At 41.5% G+C, this 24,399-nt stretch overlaps 1 protein-coding gene across 1 annotated transcript in view; it reads right to left on the bottom strand.

Moving 5' to 3' along the window:
* Positions 1-24,399, bottom strand: part of LOC124605332 (low-density lipoprotein receptor-related protein 6) — a 329,566-nt gene that overhangs the window by 49,200 nt on the left and 255,967 nt on the right. Inside the window, exons 3-8 of the mRNA XM_047136938.1 lie at positions 6,721-6,840; positions 4,875-5,065; positions 4,470-4,760; positions 4,096-4,337; positions 3,824-3,987; positions 2,286-2,459 (exon numbers count right to left, since the gene is read on the bottom strand). Of these exons, the coding sequence (XP_046992894.1) occupies positions 2,286-2,459; positions 3,824-3,987; positions 4,096-4,337; positions 4,470-4,760; positions 4,875-5,065; positions 6,721-6,840 (1,182 nt within the window). The remainder of the gene's footprint in view (positions 1-2,285; positions 2,460-3,823; positions 3,988-4,095; positions 4,338-4,469; positions 4,761-4,874; positions 5,066-6,720; positions 6,841-24,399) is intronic.

Here is a 24,399-nt window from a genome sequence, read left to right as displayed (position 1 = left end):
TTGTCATTTCACAGCATATATTATATTCTTCATTTATGTGTGTGCGATATTAATAATTTTTTTAATTGAATGTTACCTTATGAAAGAAAATATCAAGCATCTTACGACAGTATATAATGCATGACTCTTCATGTTGGAATGCCTATTCATTATAACACACACAAAAAATACTGCACTGGATACTCCATCTATAATTTCTTCTGTTGTTGTTGTGGTCTTCAGTCCTGAGACTGGTTTGATGCAGCTCTCCATGCTACTCTATCCTGTGCAAGCTTCTTCATCTCCAAGTACCTCCTGCAACCTACATCCTTCTGAATCTGCTTAGTGTATTCATCTCTTGGTCTCCCTCTACGATTTTTACCCTCCACGGTGCCCTCCAATGCTAAATTTGTGATCCCTTGATGCCTCAAAACATGTCCTACCAACCGATCCCTTCTTCTAGTCAAGTTGTGCCACAAACTTCTCTTCTCCCCAATCCTATTCAATACCTCCTCATTAGTTACGTGATCTACCCACCTTATCTTCAGCATTCTTCTGTAGCACCACATTTCGAAAGCTTCTATTCTCTTCTTGTCCAAACTAGTTATCGTCCATGTTTCACTTCCATACATGGCTACACTCCATACAAATACTTTCAGAAACGACTTCCTGACACTTAAATCTATACTTGATGTAAACAAATTTCTCTTCTTGAGAAACGCTTTCCTTGCCATTGCCAGTCTACATTTTATATCCTCTCTACTTCGACCATCATCAGTTATTTTACTCCCTAAATAGCAAAACTCCTTTACTACTTTAAGTGTCTCATTTCCTAATCTAATTCCCTCAGCATCACCCGACTTAATTCGACTACATTCCATTATCCTCGTTTTGCTTTTGTTGATGTTCATCTTATATCCTCCTTTCAAGACAATGTCCATTCCGTTTAACTGCTCTTCCAAGTCCTTTGCTGTCTCTGACAGAATTACAATGTCATCGGCGAACCTCAAAGTTTTTACTTCTTCACCATGAATTTTAATACCTACTCTGAATTTTTCTTTTGTTTCCTTTACTGCTTGCTCAATATACAGATTGAATAACATCGGGGAGAGGCTACAACCCTGTCTCACTCCTTTCCCAACCACTGCTTCCCTTTCATGCCCCTCGACTCTTATAACTGCCATCTGGTTTCTGTACAAATTGTAAATAGCCTTTCACTCCCTGTATTTTACCCCTGCCACCTTCAGAATTTGAAAGAGAGTATTCCAGTTAACATTGTCAAAAGCTTTCTCTAAGTCTACAAATGCTAGAAACGTAGGTTTGCCTTTTCTTAATCTTTCTTCTAATCTTTCTCCTAATACCGCATTTGAGTTGACCTCATGAGACAACTAGCTTTTAAGTGTCCAAATAGTCTTAAAAAAATATAAAAAAATATTGAAAAACTTTTTTTTTTAAAAAGCAAATGTGATGTTCAATTGGAAGCTACCAAAGCCATTAACAACTACAAAGCAAGTAAAACATCTAATAGAATTACAATACATTTTGTTTGGAATATGATAATAAGCGAATATTACGTACAGAGAAGTAAAGCAGTCGCGTCCTAAAGAGCTCCATGCTGTAATTCACTCAGATAAAACAGAGACTTTATGTGGCACAATGTGTCCATAAAATGAATATTTAACTATGGACGTGTGTGTAAAAATTAATTTGGTAACCACGTTACACGCTTGCCATCATTAATATAGTAGAATCTGACATGGACGACCAGTGGAGGTGGAGATATAGCATGTAAGGTGGCAGTGAATATTTTCACATTTCACATGTAGTTTAGCACTGGGCATTCTTGCCAGATTAGTTACTTTTTTACAAACATACAAATTAGCAATCATAGGAAAGTACTGCAACAGTTACATTCAACAAACACTGGAAATCTTTATTGTTCACATTTGTACTTTTAGTACAGCAAGAGTTCATCTCAGATGTGGGTGCCTATTCAAATCAGCAACTACCCAGCACACTCTACACATCCTGGAAATTTATGAGATGCATTTAGACATAATTGTGTACAATACATGACTATAAAATAAGCATGTATAAATTATAGATAAAAAAATTCCAACAGAAACAAACGACACAGTGGTTATAAACAGAGCTTCATCTGCCATTAGACTGTGTTATAAACACACAATTTTATGTATAGTCAGAGAGAGAAGATCTAAAAAGTACAGTACTTAACACTGCAATAGAAGGCATACCTCTCAAATGAATAACTAACTACTGAACACAATACTTAATGATGCTCTTACAATTCGTGATTCACCATTCAGACGTGCCACTTCAATACGGTCCATCCCTGTATCTGTCCAGTACATATTACGTGCCACCCAGTCAATGGCAATTCCATCAGGATGGCCCACCTCTGTCACAATTAGATCTTCCTGACCTGTTCCATTCAGATGAGCTCGTCTTATTGCCTTGGCCTGTAGGCAGCAGCAGAAAAGAGCAACTCTAAAAAATGATGTTGTGGCTGACAGAGAAACAGGATCATAAATAAAGCAGCTGTAAATTAAAACAGACAGACTGAGCACAGACACATAAAACTGTCAGGGATAATCTTTACCCCTCTGTATTGTAAGATTTCTTCCTTGCTATTGAAAGAAGGGCACACATGAAGTTGGCGAAAGTATGAAGTATACTTATATGTAGGCCAATGACGAAAAGGATAAAAGATGGTGTTTTCTAGTGTGTTCTTATCTCCATCCAGCACTCAAAGAAGGAACCGCTCTAGCCCACAGTCCTGTACACTTGGTCATTATTTTAGTATTGTACACTGTAATGTATTATATGAAGTTATTCTACTGGTATTGTGAAGGGTACTAAATAAAATGTAGCTTAGGTGAATTACGTATTTCATACAACAATTTAACTTCCATATTTACATGCTCTAAGTTTCACTCCTATATAATTGATTCAATCACATCAATGTTTCTCCCGTTGGTAATTATGACCACTAGCCTACTTCCATTTATCTTTTAGACCATATTACAGCCTTTGTTTGAGATATGTACAAATATTAACTACAAACAGGTGTAGAAAATGTAGAGATCAAAAAACGTTGAATTAGTTTAACAATGGTTACTGAACTCTTTAATGTTTAAGGGTACATTAAAAAATAAAGAGAGAGATAAGTGACTTTCTGTCTGAAATAAACGTACAATAAAATTGCACTGTACCCTGAAAAATAATAGCAAAATATGAAGACACTACTTTTTCGTCTTCATGGATTCCAGAATATGGAAAACTGTGTTAATCAGTAAATGCTTACATTACTCTAGTTACATAACAGCCAATGTGAAAATGGTAACTCCATACATAATTTTTTCAGATTTGCAAACCCTCTTACCCAATATTGCTGCTGCCTATCCCTCTCACTTGCCTTTCATGCTACAGAAGATCATCTAAGATTTCTTTTTTGCAAGCTGAATACCATAAGACAACAAGAGACATACTGGATTCAGATATGCAAGTGAGAGCAATGAAGGATCAGCAGAAGACAATACAAGACTCAAAATATAGCATTCAAATGGAAATTGGACACCTGGCAGAACTTTAAATGTATGTGATATATTATTATTTTTTCTAAAAAATTGGTTAACTTGGTTGCAGCGATTAGTACGTAAACAAATAATAGGACGTAAGTGATATGTAAGATGTTATTAAAAGGCATGTAGGTCATGGTATATTCTCATCAACAACACATGTGTACCAGTAGTGACTGGCAAACACAGATCAAGTTTAAAACAAGTTACACAGTAATAGTACTGTTAAAACTATCAGTACTCACATCATCATCTGTCCAATAGATAAAATTTTCAACCGGATCAAAATCTATTGCAATGGCATGCCTCACATTTTTAAGAGGTAGAATAAAATTTGTATAATCAGGAGAATCAAGTGATATTTTAGAAATATCTGTTCTTTGTACGAGAATTAACAGCTCCTGAGGCCCTGAAAAGAACAAGTGGCATAATGGCAATATTTAAGTGACAAGGAGTACTAGAATTCTTTCAACACATTCTAACTTACTCTCTACATTACATGTAAATCATACAATACCGTTGGCACAGGTACGGTTATCCAGCAGCTTTACTCCAGTGGGGCAAGCACAAGTGAAGCCTGGAGGTCTGGGTGACAGAAGACATAAATGAGAGCAACCACCATTATTTGTTTGACATGGTGAATAACCTTTCGGCTGACGGCTCTTATCCCACACACGAATATCAAGTGGCATAATGTCCTTGTTATGAGCTATTTCCTTTGGTTTCCCACCTTCTTCCAGATTGTAAGAATGTATGCCCCTATAATTATAAAGATATTTCATTATACTACATATCTGTTATACGTGAAGATATTACTCAGCTACTTTTTGCTCACATGTACTACAATAATTCAATAAAATGATAATCATTCAAAAGAAACAATGAGCTTACCATGTTTCCCAGTCAGTGAAGTACAGCTTGTTGTGGAAAAAAGAAACAGCAAATGGACATTTTAAATCTTGACTAGCAAACTTGTGTCTGTTGTTCCCTTCATAATCAACTGAAGCAAGAAATAGCAGCTTAGCATCCAGCCAATAGACTTTGGAATTGTTGAAATCTAAAGTGAGGCCATTAGGCCACATTATGTCCTCTATCACAAGGACCTTGCGCGTCGAGTTGTCACCATTCATTCCAGCGCGTTCAATTTTTGGAATCTCACCCCAGTCAGTCCAAAACATAAGGCTGGAATAAATATTTGGATGTATTAAAATAATAAAGTTGTGAACAAAAATATCTATGGTGTTACACAATGTAAATAAAAACTTAATTCCTCATGGAAACATCAAAAGGACATACCCTCTCATTGGATCAAGTGCTATTGCTCGGGGCTGGTCTATATCTTCCCAGAACAGTACCTTCCTGTGTTCACCACTAATAGATACAACTTCAATTCTGTTTGTTTCTGCATCAGTCCAATAGATTTTTTTGGTGAACCAATCACATGCTAGGCCATCTGGAGAACTTAATCCAGTTGTAAGAACATCAATCTGCAGGACACATGCATACAACAAATTAATCACCAAACTAACAGAAAAGGAATGGAAATTTAATAGAATGAGCTAGATGGAAAAGATTGCTTTTCTGTTACATATCCCGTGCAGCACTGAAAGGAGCTCAGCATAAAGTAGCTGTTGACATCAAGCATGTTGATAAATCATTTTAGCCATCACACACGAAACATATTCTTTATAGGTACATGCTGTACAATAAAATTAAATTTATGGTCAATGTTCAACAAGTTTGCACTGCACTCCTAAAAATTTAAACTCGCCACGACATGCCACAGTTTTATAGTCCAAAACCCTAGAATGTATTAGCAAATACTGACAACATACATTAGATTTATCCTGTGGCAGAAATACAGCTCCAAACGGCACATTAGCATCAAGCGTCATTGTAGACACGATTCTCTGAATATTCCCAAGTTTGCATCGCTTCCTGACAACTTTATCTGCAGCAAACTCACTCTCTCCTTTTTCGTGTTCAGCAAAGTGTGGAAATGTGTTGAAACAATTTTCAATGGCCATATTTGTTTACGTGCAACCGTAAAGGACCAGGAAATATAATCAAAATGTTATCCCCCCTACACACACACACACTTCACAGTTTGCAATTACAGAAAAGTGGAGGAGCATGATCACTGGCCTGCATTATGAGCCTGTGAGATTACCAGGTGGTTTTAATATTCTAAAACCGTAACAGAAAGATTACGTTGCAATTACAGAAAAAACAAAAATGATTGACGCGCCTATCGCTATTAAAAATTTGGATCTGGTTCCACAGTCGACTCGCGAAAGCTGAAACTGAACTTAATTTCTATGAAGATTGATATTAGTGATGTTGGCGTTATCGCGTAAACAGTAATTTCCGCTTCAAGAACATGAGGCATTTCATTTCACATGATTCGATTTTTTGGTTGGCTATTTTCTTAACGGCTAAATATAAATGTTCTTGCTATATCTAAAGAATGTGCCATTGAGGAGCTGCGTGAGACATCAGGATTTACAAATGACACAGGGCTCCTGTCGACTGTCTTTTATTGTGATTTTGGAGCTAAGAATAGTTATTTCTCAAATCCTAGCGTGCTGTGTTTTCATTTATTTGCCTATACGCACGCAAGAAGTAAAGAGAAACGGAAAATCTATCTATTTTCCTTTATTTACTGTACCGCATCAATAGTAACTACATTCTCAAAGCATCCTCTAAATATCACATGATACGACTGTATTCGTCCTACTGTCCCACTACAAAACATTTAATTTCGCGGACAAATGCCCTTCTTCCGAAAAAGAAACACACACACACACACACACACACACACACACACACACAAACCCGGCTGATATGCACATGGCTACTGTCTCCGGTCGCTAAGTGAACGTGTGTGTGTTTTATATCGGAAGGATGACTTTCTTCCGAAAAATTAAATGTGTAGCAGTCTTTTCATTGTGCCTGTCTGCAACTCAACGCTTCCTGGCGCGTAGTAATCCATTCTTCTGATACTGCTGTTACATGATATGTCCGGTTTTTTTCCGCGAGGAAAACTTAAGCGACGGAATCTGAAATTGCTGGAGGAATCGTGTTTAACGCAATATGCCGTCGTAACAAATTCGGGGCTCCCTTGGAGAAGATGTATACGTACCTTGGCTCCAGGAACCTTCCCGTCATAGGAAACGCATTGTATCATCTCCAGTCCATTGTCTGTCCAACATAACAGTCCTTCATCGTATAGGAAGTCCACTGCTCCTGCAGCAACAAGCCCCTGCAAAAATATAACAATCAATATTCGCAGCTAGTTAATTGCACTGATAAGAACGTATCATATGACCTCGTTGTCTTTCCGGCAAGTTTAACTACATACAAAGTTCTATGCTTGTCCGCCGGGCGGGTTCACCGAAATGGTGCGACGTTACTATGGACATAATCGGCAGAAAACAGAATAAGAGGGAAAAAAGTATTGATAGACCCTGCCATGATAGGTTCGTACAGAAAGTATATCTGCAGCTTGCGTTTCTCAAACGTAAAGGCAGAAAGACATATCAATTTCAGAGGATTCTCTGCTATCAGGACTGATAGACCATATGGAAAAGAAGGTGTTACTATACTGCTACGAAAAAATAAATTACGTTCCTAGAAGTACAGATCAATTCCCCAACCGCAAAACTGCTAATAACAGTAGTAAGAATTAAATTACATTCTGTACCTTTCACCCATATTCCCCCAGAGAAGCGGGATAAGCGAAACAGATTCGAGCGCACTGTGTTGACAGACGACCCAGGACAAAGCTCAGTTACTTCAATAGCAGATATCACTCTTTATGAGCCTCAATGATTGGTCAGTTACTTTGATGTCTGTTCCCCACGACAGCGGCTCTGTTGTAGATATCACGTTATGCCCGAACCAACTGTCAAAGTTTCTACTTGGTCGACACTGCACGACACATTAGGATCAGATTATTTCCCTATTATTCTGACGGAAGATGTGGCAGCAAAAGACATGAAATTCTTTCCTATACGTAACAATCCTTCGAAAACCAACAAATCAAACTAGCACTATTAAAAAATACACACACAGAGAATTCAACTACCGAGGTACCAGAAATGAATGCCGGACATTTGCCACACTTGCCCCCTCGCCAGGTAGCTAGAGTAGCGATCCCGCAGGTAAGGGACGCCCTGCCCCGCATTACCTCTGTCCGCTTTCAAACCGCCGTCTCCACATCTTACTCGATACAACCAGTACGGAAGGGACCTTCTTCTTCGACACCTTGACCAAATACAGAGCTTCTTTTCCGAAATCGAAATATTTATAACTTTTGGGAAACGAAAGCAAATACCGACGATTGTCAGTATATAATTAGTTCTGCCAAGTATAAATATAGATTCCTCTGTCTGTACGGTAGCTTCCTTTCACGCTTACTATTGCAATGGAAACAGTCCATCGGCATGGGAGCAACAAGAAAGGAACGATGAAACGAGATTGCGAATGTACGCTAATCATTTCTTTTTGATCACTGCATTTGTGCTTACTTTAATTACTACAACTGCATACCCAAAAGACAATAGGGAAAGAATAAATGTGTTTGTGAATATTTGAAAAGAAGAACGACATACTCCATATTAATTTACTCTCTAAAAACATTAGTTAATAAATTGTAGCGGGACAATGTTCAGACCGGCCGAAGTGGTCGACCGGTTCTAGGCACTACAGTCTGGAACCGCGCGACCGCTATGGTCCTAGGTTCGAATCCTGCCTCGGGCATGGATGTGTGTGATGTCCTTAGGTTAGTTAGGTTTAAGTAGTTCTAAGTTCTAGGGGACTGATGACCTTAGAAGTTAAGTCCCATAGTGCTCAGAGCCATTTGAACCATTTTTGACAATGTTCAAAACATAACTGCAAACACGTTCGCTAAATAGAGATAAGAACATCTATGATTGACATGGCATCTAAAGTCGACTTACAATTTTAAAATGTTAGAAATAAGGAAATGAAGTAATACAGAATGCTACGCTTGTAACGTAAGTTGTTGTTCTACATTGTTTAGCCCTGGTATTTACAGGGTCACAGAGAAAGCATCTTAGGTTCTGGAGGGAAAAGCTGTAATTGTAATTATCTGCACTACAACAGAAACAAGAAGGACAACTTAAGGAAAAATAATGTAAGCTCACAATCGACTTTGAAGCAGATAATTCCTGTGACTTAGTATGGACAGAGGTTATATTCGACAACCGGAATAAATTAATAACTGGCTCCTTTTACCGACCACCTGTCTCAGATGAAACAGTTGCGGAACAGTTCAAAGAAAAGAAAACTTGAGTCTCATTACAAATAGGTACCCCACTCATACAATTACAGTTGGCAGTTACTTCAATCTACCTTCCGCATGTTGACAAAAATACACTTTCATGCTCTATTGTAAATAGAAAACAACTTCCGTAACTGTTCTAAATGCTTTTTTAAAAATTATTTTTAACAATTAGTTGACGAGGCAATTCAAATTGTAAACGGTTACGAAAACGCACTTGACCTCCTAGCCACAAATAATCCTGAGCATCACGACGGATACAGGGATTAGTGAACACGCAGTCGTAGCAAGGCTCACTTCCGTAACACACAAATTCACCAAAACTAAACCCGAAATATATCTATTTATAAAAGCAACTAAAAATTCAGGTGACGTCTTTCTAAGAGATAGTCTTCAATCCTTCCAAACTATGTAAATGAAGACCATATGTGGCTTAAGTTCAAAGAAATAGTATCAACAGCACTCGAGATATTCATACTAAATAAATTAATATGAGACGGAACTGATCCCCCATGGTACACAAAACACGACAGAAAGCTGTTGAAGGAGCACCGCAAAAGGCACGTGTAATTTAGATGAACGCAAAATCTCCGAGATTAGTGAAGTTTTACTGAGGCTCGAAATTTTGTGCGGATTTCAATGCGAGATGCATTTAATAGTTTCCACAACGAAACTCGCTCTAGAAATGTGGCGGAAAATCCAAAGAGATGCTGGTCCCATGTTAGTAAACCAGCGGAAAGGCTCTGTAAGTACCTTTACTGCGCGACAGCGACAGTGATGTTACTGATGACAGTGCCACAGTGGAGTTAGTATATGCATTTTCCGAAATTCCTTCACCAAAGAGGACGAAGTAAATATTCCAGAATTCGAAATGAGAACAGCTGCAAGCATAATTTAGAAGCAGATATCCCTGGTGTTGCAAAGCAACTGAAATTACACTCTCAGTGACAGAGGAAATGATCAAATATTTTTTTTTAAATTCTCTAATGTATAAGAAAAGTAGGTCTAATACATTTGTTCCTAATGTTCTTTAGTAAGAATTAATTTTCAGTAGTAAGCTACTTGCTTTTACTGACCTTTTTAAAGATAATCAACAATTTAGTAAGAAATTTTAATTTTCAAAGGACTATATCTAAATCCACTTAAGTAGATTTACATCTACTATAAATGTTTGCAGCTAAACTTAAATAAAAAATATTTGAGGTGCCAAGACTGTCAACCTTAGCATCAGATCAGTTTTGGGATGTCAATTTGAGGTGAAATTCAAAGGTTCAGTTCCCATTTTCTTTTACAAAAGCGTATACTATCAGTTTAACAAACCATGATATTCTAGGTGATAGTTGCGATTCTGAAACATCAGAAAATTATTTTAGAACTCACAATTATTTAATAGTATGGCCATAATATTGGAAGGTAGAAAAAAGTTATCTTAACGTGACAACAATAGGGAGACTTTTGTGAGGCTTGAAACACTTTTTAATTTTTACATTAATGGCTGATTCGTATCACACTTTGCACAGGCTTTGGACCGCGAAAATGATAAATGATCATGTACCATTCTGGCGTGTGTAAAATCAGCCTAAACACGTTGAACTAATGTACACTCTATTTACAATTACAACTTAGCTCCGATAGTGCTGCTTCAATGTTTAATAATTTTATCTCAGTAATCTGCGAGGACTCAGTGGTCTTCATAATTTTTTATACATTATTTTTAACGTATTTTAGTCCAGTTTCTGAATATGGGCAATGGCTTTCAAACAAGGCCTAATGTTGCCAGTCTCTTCATAATTCTTTACGATTCTCTCTATCCTGCCGTCCAGCTTCAAGTACTTCTTCTTCCTCTTCTTACCTTCAAGATTAATTTACAATTTCATGTACATACAGTTTGTGAGCTCTGCTTCCTTTTTTAAGCACTACACCAAATAGTTGATTCTAGGGTGAGGGTTTCCAATAATACTATTTATTTTGTTGTGCACCCTTCAACAGCATTCGTCGTTCGGTGCCTTTTTCCGTAACAGTCCCACATTTCTATTGCGATATCCTCATTCTCTAGCCAGTTATCCACAAAGTAGTCAAAAAATTGAGAGAATCTTCCGTTATCAGGAGCTTCTGCATGAATCTCAATCTATCCATTGCTTACGTTCTCCGGTTTTACAACTGCCAGTGCTACACATGCTGACGTGAAGTCTTAAATCCTCGTTATAGCGGTGCCACTCAGTTAGACCGAGAACGCGAATTCTTCTCCATAAACTCTTCTTCATATGGAAACAGAATCCATTTATTTCAGTTGTGGGAAAAACTTGACGAATGGCCGATATCGCAGCTGCCTCAAAGTCCACCTTTACTTGTTTAGGACACCACTCAGAGACTGCCTGTTTTATCAGACGAAACAGACGAACATATGTGTCTTTCTTCTTATTAGGGAGCAGTGCAAATACAGTAGGAAGAATATTTGTTTCTTTAATCGGGCCTCCTAAGTCTACGTGTATGGTGTATATATGTGCAAACTGCTTGCTGCATCCCTTAAATGTTCCACCCATAAAAAAATGGGAACATGTTTTTAAACATTCTTTTCCTTTGCTTCCACTAAAAATCATTATTCTCACCTCTAATCTATCGTCTTCCAGAAGAAAACTACTGCCATCTCCCATTTTTAATAGATCTTCAAGAAGATCAATTTCATAAGAGTTCTTAGGTTCTTGTTGGTTCCCCCGCTCTTGACTCCATCGACGACGCATGGTTCTCTTCATAGATTCTGAATTAGGCATCACTGTAACAAAGTCACAAACTTTATTATGTAGATTTCCCATTTCATTCTCGTATATCTCCGATAACTGTGTAGTTTCTTCTCGAGACCTTCTCTTCGCTCTTTCCACTTGCTTTCTCACTTTCAGAGCTGCATCGTCAGGTGGTCCACAGAGATGTTCTAATAAGCTCAACACTTCTCCGTTCCTCGAAAGCAGCTTTCCCTTGCAATGATCCGAATTTCGGCGTAAGCACATCCATGTAACAACACCTTCTTTAGATTCCCTCTGTTTAAGATACGCGTAACCTTTCTAATGAGCAAGAGGCCTGCCCTTGTTCGCTGTAATAACTTCCATACTGATGATAACGTAAGGAACTTCGAAAGCAAACTGGGCGGGCGGGTGAGGAGGAGGAGGTGGTGGAGTGGGGGGAGGGGGGGGTGAGGGCGGGGGGAAGGGAGGGAGAGGGGGGGGGGGGGGGAGACAAGGGACCCAACCCTTCGGAGCAGGTAAAACCGTGGCAAATGTCCGGCGTGTCAACTGTCCGGACACCACCAGAAATGTAGCCTACTACGCATTCCGCAAGGTGTTTAATGACGCAGCACACCTCTCTGTCCCCAAAGTATGCTACTTTGTTACAGGTTAGAAGGCCGGTGATACTGTGGAATACGAAATGCATACGAGTGATTGGCCAACGTCGACTAGTACATAAGCGGTTTAAGATCTACTCATCAGAAGATTATCTGCAATACCGAAGGCAGATGTACAAGATAGGAGGCTTTTAAAAAAGCAAAAAGACGTATGATGTGTGGAATGCAATAAGCAAACTCAAAAATCGTAAATGAATGGACGGGATCTGTCCCCTGTGAAAACCTGGCGCTAGCGATTCCCGGAAACAATAGCCATCTATGCAGCTGTGACAACATTGCGTCGCCGCCATAGAGTTTACGAAATTACGCTATTGGCTGATGCAGGCTCACGAACCTGCTGCGTCCAGCCCACTGCAATTGTGAGGGATCAACTTACTGCGACTCAAATATTGTCTGACACGGGGGACCCACTATGGGTCGTTCGCTGGACAGTCCAAACTTCGCTTAGCGAAAGTAAGCTGAAAATAAAGGGACACCTATTTTCTCTTAGGTACCAACACTCGATAGTTGCGAGAAAATGACGAAGTTTTGTTGCTAGTTCATCAGCTCTCGCACGCGGCGTTAAACCAAGTTGAGTCGGTGGGGTAGTGGCTAAGGTAAGAGCACAGTTTTCAATTTTTGCGCTGAGTGCTCGAATCCAATCGTATGCTGTTGTTTATTTTTCTTTACGTCAATTACATCAATATTTTATGTGACATAGAGAATTATAATGGGATTATTAACCAAAGAAATAGGTATTTCAAATATTATTAAAGATAAATTTTATAACTACAAATTGTATGTAACCTTACATAACTAACAGTAACTGAAAACTAAAAACATATAAATTCTAGTATTTCAATTTTTGCTTTGATATTAAGCTTTTATACTTTAAGAGAACCACTGTATTCCCAATAGTCATATATGGCACAAAAACAGCAGAAGCATAGAAATTCGAAGCACCGCCAGCAACGTGCGAACGCGTATATGCCGCAGTCACATTAGTAGTGTGAAAATGGTTACGAAAAAAAACCTTGTTAATGTTGCTAAACACCATCTGGCGACACTTTCACAACAAATCAAGCACATCAAAGTATTTTCTCGAAAGTTGGGGCCTGCAAATGGTTACGGATCAAAGAGAGTGTTTTATTAATTACTAGCTACCTAACCCAGCATTGTCTGCGTATCCATTTGGTCTATTTTCTATTACAAACGAAAACAAAAAATGACCTGTGTTTTTAGTGTAACATCGAAAAAAATTGATTTCCATTTATTTGTGAAAACACCTTTAAAAATGTAAACTATCGTACAAAGAAAAACGCATAATATACTGACGTATAAGTAAAGTAACCCCGAACAGTTTCTGTACGGTGGGCGCAACTGATTCGCGTTTCCATAACGCGGCTTTGTAGACGTCTCTATGGAATAGCCTCTTCACAGCGCTATAAACGGCTATTGGTTTCGCCTACTGTCATTTGCGCTTCGCAGTTGAAAGCTCTCGAACACGCTGCCAGACGTCTGCGACTTCCTTGAGTTGACTGGGCTGTTGGAGTATCAGTAGTAAAGAATAAATACACAGAGTGGAGAAAATGAAACTGGCCTAGAGAACAGAGTTCCAGGACACAACAAAACACAGCAGAGGAAAGGAAATGCAGTCCTAACCTGACTATAGCAGATGTTGAAAGTAACCATTTTCCAATAGACTGGAGCGACTGCCCATACAGCCGGCCGACCCTTGGAGTACATTTACACAATCTTCACGCCTGACTGTGTTGTTAGCAGAGGTCAGTCTGGTCGCGGCCCTAGCTGGCCACCCAGGTCACCCTATCTATCAGTGTGTGATTATTTTCTGTGGGGAGCCCTCAAGTCTAAGGTGTATCTCAAAAAGAATTGCAGCAGAACATTTCGGATGAGACTGCAGCAGCCAGCTTCGATCCACCTTCAGTGACTTGCTGACCAACCAAGAGATGAATTACGGTCACTTTCAACATCTGCTATAGTCAGATTAGTGCAGTATTTCCTTTCCTCTGCTATGTTTCTTCGTACCCTCGAACTCTGTTTTCCTAACTACTTCTATTTGCCTCACCCTGTATTAAAACTTCGTATACAAAGCGGCTGTTTTTCACGCACCTCAGTGTTTATGACGTCATATCCCCTGAACTATGACAGGTAGGTGGCTCTTATCGTCACAGCGTTTGTTTCCTGACAGTGAGGGATATATGTATCAGGTTTGGTTGAAATCGGTCACGTGATTCAGGAGGAGAGGTGGAGCATACATACATCCATTGTTATAATATTTATGGACATCGCTTCTACTTGTGATTTCTGTTTGCTGTGCGATGAGAATACGGCATTCCTGTAATGGGCGAATGTAATTCTTCAGCTGTCAGTAAAAGTAGGCATAGCGTTGACAGAACGGCATACACTTCGGAGGAATGACTTTTATTGAATATGTCGATATTCTGATTTCATCGACAACCAGGTCACCGTTCGTTGCCCACCCCCGAGACAATAGTATACAGAAAATGTTTAGGTCAGATCGCAAACCTTTTTCCAAAAATTGATGATAGATTCCACTTTTTTCAACTGACCGACACCTTCCTCACCTCAAAATGATAACGTTCTCTTACCAGAGGCGTGATACATTCTGTTTCATCCGTACTTACAACGTACTCAATTATACTGGTGGTTTGAAGTTCTGGCAATCTTGCTGTTTTCAATAATTCATCAAACGTACGCTTGTCTTTGGTGCAGTTTTATTTCGCGACACGATGCCACTGAATTCTGTGTTTCCTCTTGAAAGAATCGCGCCACGTATTGAGACTTTGACTTAAAACTTTCTTCATAGTAATGAGATTGCCTGCAGCCATTGGCCACGGCCACAATGCTCGCATAGGCTTGGTAACCACATATCCATTGTTTCTAGCCTCTGTAAAAAGATCATTTTATATTCATCTCGAGTCGATCCACCGCTTGTCACTCGGGTCCTCCACCTCGAGAGCTATTTTGTACTTGTGAACGTGCGCATTCGTACACTCCCTAGTACGAATTAACAGTTTCCGAAAAACTGTTACCAACAGGTTTTGTTTGTCTCCAAGAAGCTAGTGGCAAATTTAATTCTCGAGTCCAACAAGACGTAAACCAGTTAACGGAAAAGCATCATCATGTGTGCAACAGCCACAAAATCTGAAAAGCTCACGAATATACCTATCATCAGTTTTTTTGACAAAGTTTTGTGCCCTTACGTAAAAGTGAAGGCGTTTCTGTACATTGTTGACTCGTGATATGTGCAAAGCTATCCCTCTTTATACGATGGCGTGGTTGTCGATGAAATCGGAATATCGACGTGTTCATTTAAGAAGTTATTGCTCCAGGGCGTATGCAGTTCTACCACCCTTACGACGTATACCTCAAGCGACAGATGATGAATTACATTGTCCATTACAGAAGTGCCCTATTCTCATTGCACAGCAAACGGAAATCGTATGTAGAAGCGATGCGATTAATAAAATATAAGTCTGAATCCGTAGTCAATGCGCTTTCCAGATTTCGGGAAAATGCTCTGATATACTTAGATTTCCTGGAAATTGACAGTTATGGAAAAGACTGTGGCTCTTCTATTTTCAAAGACACTAAGCTGTGGAAATCAATTGAAAGTGGTTCACATAATCTACCGGAAGAGATGTGCCTAACACGAACAGAAAGCCCGAAAGTACCTTATTTCTAGGCGCTACAGTCTGGAAACGCACGACCGCTACGGTCGCAGGTTCGAATCCTGCCTCGGGCATGGATGTGTGTGATGTCCTTAGGTTAGTTAGGTTTAAGTAGTTCTAAGTTCTAGGGAACTGATGGCCTTAGAAGTTAAGTCCCATAGTGCTCAGAGCCATTTTTTACCTTATTTCTTTGTTGCTGACGCTGAATTTGGCTTACATAAACATTTTTTGAGACCTACGCTGGTACTCACTTGACTGTTGAAGAAGAGGATATTTAACTACAGACTGTGTAGAGCAAGAAGGTATACTCAGTAACAAAAGGCGAATTTTTCATCATCCCTTGAATGTACAACCTGATTTTGCTACTGATATTGTCAAGGCCTGTATTTTGCTTCACAATTATGTTAGACATGGGTACGTACCTGAGGATGCTACGTCAGTTACAGGCCTTGAAAACATCCGAATAGCGTACTGTTCAAGAGGACGTTTGAAAGCCAACGTGAGAAACATTCTGTGCAAGTGCTTCGTGTTAAGTGTTGGAAGCATTCCCTGGCAGATGTCAAAGCAGATGTCAAAGATCTGAGCACCATATAGGCCTACGTGAAACCAGGAGACATAAGCATAACCACATACATTGTGGACAGATTGGACACCGTATGACATAAAAAATAATTCCAATCTCACTGATTAGTACAATTCGACATATAACAGGTACTATGTACATTGGAACTATAAAAATGTAAACTAAGTGCAATGATATTGAAAAATAATTTAAAGACTATTAATTATTAGTTGAAATGCTATTTAACTGACATTAATAGTCTTACATCTATTTAATATAATAGAAATGATTTGTTAATTACTTTTATTGCTTTTGCTTCGGCGACATTTCGAAATTGAGAATTTCTTTATCAAGCCTCGTTTTAAACGATGATGATAATGTAATTTACTCAGTACTACTATGACCGTCCCCTTATCTGTTGTTGTCATTGTAAGACCTTTGTTGATTTGTAATTATGCTTTAGTGTCTTGTTTTCCCTTTTGTGTAATGTACAGTGTTTATTTGTATTTAAAATTTTGATTCTTTTCATTTGTTAATAAGTTTAAAATTGTAAATAATAAATAAATAAATGTAAGACTGTTAAGGGCAATTCATTAGCAAAATAAATAGATAAAATTATTTGTACTTACCAAAGTCATTCTTTTCGCTGTCTTCCAGCTTATCAAAATCATTCCTACGTTTAAGAGAAACTTCATGTCACGCACTCCTTCTGGCGTTCCTATGTTTAAAAATGTCCGAGGTTTCGTCCCAGAGCACAGGCCTTTCTTGTACAAAATGAATTAATAACTCATTGTCAATTACAACCACTTCGGCCATGATTAAATCACACCACTACGCCACTCTCAACGCGTACACGACAGCAATCGGCGGCAGACTGGACGGTGTGTAAACGCGCACGCGTGACCGCTACGGTCGCAGGTTCGAATCCTGCCTCGGGCTTGGATGTGTGTGAGGTTAGTTAGGTTTAAGTAGTTCTAAGTTCTAGGGGACTGATGACTTGAGAAGTTAAGTCCCTTAGTGCTCAGAGCCATTGTGAACCATTTTTGTAACCGCGCATTTAGTCACGCAGGCCACCATTTCGGCGGAGACGGTAAAAAAATTCGTCGATTGTAGTGGGCGGCTGCATTGCTGCCGTCGGCGTTAAATAATCCGATAGTCCAGTATTCCACACAATGTGTACGTCGCAATACTATCCTGCGCGCCACTACCGGTACGGCGGCGACGCTAAAAATTCCGATCGGACAAAAACGCCAACTGTGGTCCCGTAACTGTTCAACAGCTGACCGCCCAGATGAACCAAGGGGCCATCAACGATCGTTCAGTGTCTGGTTCATGCACCTATGCTGACTGCTGTTCATCGGGGATCAAAGATGGAATTTGCAAGCCAATAACGCAGCTGGACATCCACTGAGCGGCGACAGGTGACCTTTTCAAATGAATCACTTTTTATGCTCCATCGGACAGACGGCTGTTGGCATGCACGGCCCTGTAACAATCTCGGGAAGGGATCAGGTCGGAGGAGGGGCCATTATGGTCTGGGGAATGTTTTCGTGACATTCTCTGGGCCATCTTGTCATTCTGGAAGGCATAATCGATCAACACAATTTTGCATCTATGTTCACCCCTACATGCAGCTTGTTCTTTCTCCGCACAATGGCATTTCCCAGCAGGACAACGCAACGTGCTACACAGCTCGCAGTGTACATTCGTGGCTTGAAGAGCATCAGCAGTTAACCGCACTCGCCTCACCATCAAACACCTCGGATTTAAATCTGGTCGAGAAACGTAATACAACTAGCCACGGCACTGGTGTCGGTATGGTCCCACATCAGAGTCGGAACCTTCCAGAACCTCGCTGACGCCGCCTACACATCTGCCAGCGGCCTGCGCAGCGAAAGGTTGCTATTGAAGCTTTTGACAAGTGGTCACATTAATGTGACTGGACAGTGCTGCTAAACGTGCACTTCATAACCCTGACATGGTACAATACCGACACCCTGCCACAGAGAGCAATGCGATCCACTCCGACGAACGCCTTACTAATAGAGGCTGCCGAACCTCTGCTGTGCGTTCGACGTCAGTTCTTTACGAGAACATTTATTTGCCAAAAGATTCAGCAGCTCAGTAGTAGACTAATCACCACCCTATGAGATATGGCCGGCCGAAGTGGCCGTGCGGTTAAAGGCGCTTCAGTCTGGAACCGCAAGACCGCTACGGTCGCAGGTTCGAATCCTGCCTCGGGCATGCATGTTTGTGATGTCCTTAGGTTAGGTTTAACTAGTTCTAAGTTCTAGGGGACTAATGACCTCAGCAGTTGAGTCCCATAGTGCTCAGAGCCATTTGAACCATTTATGAGATATGGGAGACAATCTTCCGCTCATAAGCGGAAGTACGAAGCATCTGCCCTCTACTAGTGATAGCATTAGTCAGTGCGTAACATCGACCGTTGGATTCAAACGGATAGCTACATACACTCCTGGAAATTGAAATAAGAACACCGTGAATTCATTGTCCCAGGAAGGGGAAACTTTATTGACACATTCCTGGGGTCAGATACATCACATGATCACACTGACAGAACCACAGGCACATAGACACAGGCAACAGAGCATGCACAATGTCGGCACTAGTACAGTGTATATCCACCTTTCGCAGCAATGCAGGCTGCTATTCTCCCATGGAGACGATCGTAGAGATGCTGGATGTAGTCCTGTGGAACGGCTTGCCATGCCATTTCCACCTGGCGCCTCAGTTGGACCAGCGTTCGTGCTGGACGTGCAGACCGCGTGAGACGACGCTTCATCCAGTCCCAAACATGCTCAATGGGGGACAGATCCGGAGATCTTGCTGGCCAGGGTAGTTGACTTACACCTTCTAGAGCACGTTGGGTGGCACGGGATACAAGCGGACGTGCATTGTCCTGTTGGAACAGCAAGTTCCCTTGCCGGTCTAGGAATGGTAGAACGATGGGTTCGATGACGGTTTCGATGTACCGTGCACTATTCAGTGTCCCCTCGACGATCACCAGTGGTGTACGGCCAGTGTAGGAGATCGCTCCCCACACCATGATGCCGGGTGTTGGCCCTGTGTGCCTCGGTCATATGCAGTCCTGATTGTGGCGCTCACCTGCACGGCGCCAAACACGCATACGACCATCATTGGCACCAAGGCAGAAGCGACTCTCATCGCTGAAGACGACACATCTCCATTCGTCCCTCCATTCACGCCTGTTGCGACACCACTGGAGGCGGGCTGCACGATGTTGGGGCGTGAGCGGAAGACGGCCTAACGGTGTGCGGGACCGTAGCCCAGCTTCATGGAGACGGTTGCGAATGGTCCTCGCCGATATCCCAGGAGCAACAGTGTCCCTAATTTGCTGGGAAGTGGCGGTGCGGTCCCCTACGGCACTGCGTAGGATCCTACGGTCTTGGCGTGCATCCGTGCGTCGCTGCGGTCCGGTCCCAGGTCGACGGGCACGTGCACCTTCCGCCGACCACTGGCAACAACATCGATGTACTGTGGAGACTTCACGCCCGACGTGTTGAGCAATTCGGCGGTACGTCCACCCGGCCTCCCGCATGCCCACTATTCGCCCTCGCTCAAAGTCCGTCAACTGCACATACGGTTCACGTCCACGCTGTCGCGGCATGCTACCAGTGTTAAAGACTGCGATGGAGCTCCGTATGCCACGGCAAACTGGCTGACACTGACGGAGGCGGTGCACAAATGCTGCGCAGCTAGCGCCATTCGACGGCCAACACCGCGGTTCCTGGTGTGTCCGCTGTGCCGTGCGTGTGATCATTGCTTGTACAGCCCTCTCGCAGTGTCCGGAGCAAGTATGGTGGGTCTGACACACCGGTGTCAATATGTTCTTTTTTCCATTTCCAGGAGTGTAGTATCACTTGGAATTACAACTGGAAAACCTAGACATTCATTATTACAGTATGCGAAAAATTGATTTGGAAGAGCTTCAATGCTTATCTTCATCCTTAATGGTCACACTTTGTTTATGTATACACTGATGCTTCAACATCAAAAAACTTCTGTAGTAGGTTGTGCATTTCTTGTCACCGGGCTGATATATTTCAAGCAATTTCTTTTGCCCTCATATTCAATTTTTACCGCAAACGCTATAGCGATTTGAGAGAGACACTAATTTGGTCGTCGAACAGGGCTCCAGAACCTTCTGATGGAGTCAGACTAAAAAAGTGTACTGCAATCAACCGAAAGCCAAAAGTGGAACAATGTAAATACATAAAACTGCAACTAGTCACTTTTTTTTTGAAATAGTTATTATTCCATGAACCGGTTTTCGAACCTTTTTAGGCTCATCTTCAGATGGTTTTCCGAAAGTTACACATCTATTTCAAGCATAATGCTGGGTGCTGGCATGAGAAGTGTGGGCGGCTCTTTTTGTTAGGATCCAGCACGTGGTGGATGCTGGCAAAGTTTCGCTAACACAGTGTGTATGTATACATATTGTGTAAAAGTGTGTGATATGGTGCTAAGTGGCCATCACAATGGAAGCAGGCAGATGGATACTAACAAAAAAAGCCGCCCGTACTGTCGCAAGCCAGCACCTAACATTATACTTGAAACAGATATGTAACTTAGGGAAAACCGTCTGAAGATGAGCCTGAAAAGGTTTGAAAACCAGTTCAACCGGCCGGAGTGGCCGTGCGGTTCTAGGCGCTACAGTCTGGAACCGAGCGACCGCTACGGTCGCAGGTTCGAGTCCTGCCTCGGGCATGGATGTGTGTGATGTCCTTAGGTTAGTTAGGTTTAATTAGTTCTAATTTCTAGGCGACTGATGACCTCAGAAGTTAAGTCGCATAGTGCTCAGAGCCAAAACCGGTTCATGGAATAATAAATAACTATTTCAAAAAAGTAACTGGTTGCAGTTTTATATATTTACACTGAATAAACAGTCACAGGTTCTGGGACATCCATAACAGATAATATTAATCTTAGAAATGGAACAGTAAAACGAATACTCAAATACTGGAAACTGTATGAGAATCATATGTTGGTCCATATGAACATAAATGGTGAGGTATGAGAATTTCCTTTCTATGCGCGTCAGCTCATGTAGGATTGGTTTACAATGGCAAAGTTGTCCTGTTAGAGAAAGGGGCCAGTGTTTTTGGCCTTGTAATGAATGTCAGCCTGCCACCCCGCTATTTCAAGTTGTGGATGTGGAAACGCCTTTTCCCCACAGCTTTGCCTGCGTACGTGTTTGTCACATATATTTAACACACTTCCTCCTTTCGCTCTCTGTGGCCACCTCCTCCTCCTCCTCCTCCTCCTCCTCCTGTCTATCTCCTCCCCTTGTTCTCTTCATCTCTTCACCTCCTCATTCCCCTGTCCTTGTCCATTTCCTCCACACCTTCTCTCTGACCGTATGTTTCTCCCCTCTCCCTCTGACAATATCCTCATGCCCCTCTCTCTCTTTACATCTCTGCCACCCTCTCTTCCTTTTGCACGTGCTTAATGCATCCCCACCTGTTCTCATCTCTCTGTCCATTTCCTCCTCCCCCTTAATTTGTCCCCAGCCACGATCATCAGCATGTGTAGCCCCTGAAATATAGTTCAATAAAGCAGGCTGGTACTACTCCCACAACATGTCTGTCATGCATGGTCTGGGAAATTGTTCCTTGTACCTGACATGTAGGTTGCCCTCCAAAGCAGGTTGATTTGGCATGTCGATACCGTTGCCACCCAGCACACCTGTCATGCAGGGCATACTATAAGCCAGGGAGGGGAAAGCACGTTTTCGCCCGTATCTCCGCTCCTACTGGAGTCCTGATAGTCACGAGGCCTGCTGTTTCTGTGCCGAATTTGGCTGAAATCGATAGACGGGATTGAGAGGAGATCCTGGGCACACACACGTACACACTGCTTTCCATATATCAGACAATGCATGGCTGCACAGAGCTGCGCATTTGGAAGATCTCTGTAATGAGAGAATATTCAGCAAAAGGACTAGCCTGCCCATTTCTGCGACTTAAATTCCATCAGGCACGTGTGGGACGCATTGAGGAGACGGATTACAGCACATCCACATGCACCAGCGAGCATGCAGTAGTTGTCATGTCAATCCCAATGGTGGAGCAATGGAATGCCCTATGATGAACTCCTTACTACCCTTTTGGCCAGCATGGGAAACACTTTGGAGAACACGCTCTGCTGTCCGCGGTGAACACACACCCTACTACGAACCATATTTCAAATTTTAATATATAGGAACCATCATGAATTACAGTGACTTAAGTGAAGTTATTGCCTTATGGTCCTAGTTTCATTGAGCTATACTACTTGTCATTGACACATCAAGCGAGAGTTACTTGCGTCCTCAAGTTTTGCACACCAGTGTATTTGTCCGGATTGTAGCTTTGTGCGGAAGTGCAATGTGGATGGATAAAAAGATAAGAGAATAGAAGTTTTTGAAATGCGGTGCTAGGGAAGAATGTTGAAGATTAAATGAGTAGATCGGATTACTAAGTAGGAGCTACCGAATCGAGCTGGGGAGGAAAGAAATTTTTGGCACATTTAACTAAAAGAAGAGAGCAGTTAGTAGGACACACACTGGGACATCAAGGCAAAATCAGTTTGGTAATGGGGGGAACGCAGAGTACGGGGAAAGGAGAGGGAGGCTAAAATTTGTAGAGAGAGACGATCACTAGATTACAGCAAGCAGGTTCAAATAAATATCGGTTGCAGTACTTAAACAGAGATGGAAAGACTTGCACAGAATAGACTAGCGTGAAGAGATGTAACAAAAACTCGTCATCAAACTGTAGACGTCATAAATGGTATGTTATTACTGAGCATCAACATAGCTCAGTATGCAGGAAAAACTAGATTCTCTCTCTCTCTCTCTCTCTCTCTCTCTCTCTCTCTCTCTCTCTCTCTCTCTCTCTCTCTCTCTCTTTTAGGCACACCCCTTGTGGACTGCAAGCTCCTGCAGCCTGAATGAAATATTAATCAGCATGCGGATACTTTCCTACCTGCCTCTTCCTTTACGCCCAGTGCTGTTCCTCCTCTTCCTCCACCCCTCTCATAATACGAAAATCATCTACTACCCCCAGGCCTGGATCTAGGCGGAGCGGTCGGTGAAGGGCGGGACCAAACCGGGATATCTGCCCCGGGCGGCAGTTTCAGGAGGCGTCAAATTCATACTATTGTTTCTTCATAAAGCGCCTAGCATCCAGTGCAAGTTGGTCTACGGATTATTCGTATAATTTTGAAACCCATCCCTGTTGGTTTTTGAACATTTTCGAATACATTCTAAGTTGATTTCTGAACGAATCATTAGTTGATATTTGAATGAGTGCATAGTGTACGTGATGTCTCTGCCAGGGGAATCCTCGTCGCATCTGGAAATAAAAGCTTTCCCGCAGACAACAGGGGACGGGGCTATATGAGCTGGGTCGAATGAACGGATGAATGCCAGTCGCTGTTTGTTTATGTGGTTGTTTGGGTGTGCAAATGATCAAAGTAGTTGTAATAACTAGCGAAATATCCATAGATTCAGACTACCAGAGTGGAAATAAACGGCTATCAGGAATAACAGGTACAAAAGATTACATATTAATCTTATCAGTGTATCCAAGAAAATGAAATTTTGACAAAAAACTTTTACCAGATCGCTATGGCAGTTGTACAGTCTCCGGTTAGCAGCCGCGTAAGTTCTATTCTCGGAATAGCGTGAGAAACACGTTGCATGAATACGTAATAACGCCTAACCGGAGAATAAATGCGGTATAACGGAACCGGTGATGTTGCAAGATTAGTGAAGTTAACCGGAGAATAAGTTTTGACAAGGGCAGGAAGAGTTACAGAATTAGCGATGACAAGGTTGAGTG

The sequence above is a fragment of the Schistocerca americana genome, chromosome 3, assembly GCF_021461395.2.
Source record: "Schistocerca americana isolate TAMUIC-IGC-003095 chromosome 3, iqSchAmer2.1, whole genome shotgun sequence".
Classification (NCBI taxonomy): domain Eukaryota; kingdom Metazoa; phylum Arthropoda; class Insecta; order Orthoptera; family Acrididae; genus Schistocerca; species Schistocerca americana.
The sequence above is the reverse complement of the archived record's forward strand: the minus strand, read 5'-3'. Positions and strand labels throughout refer to the sequence as shown.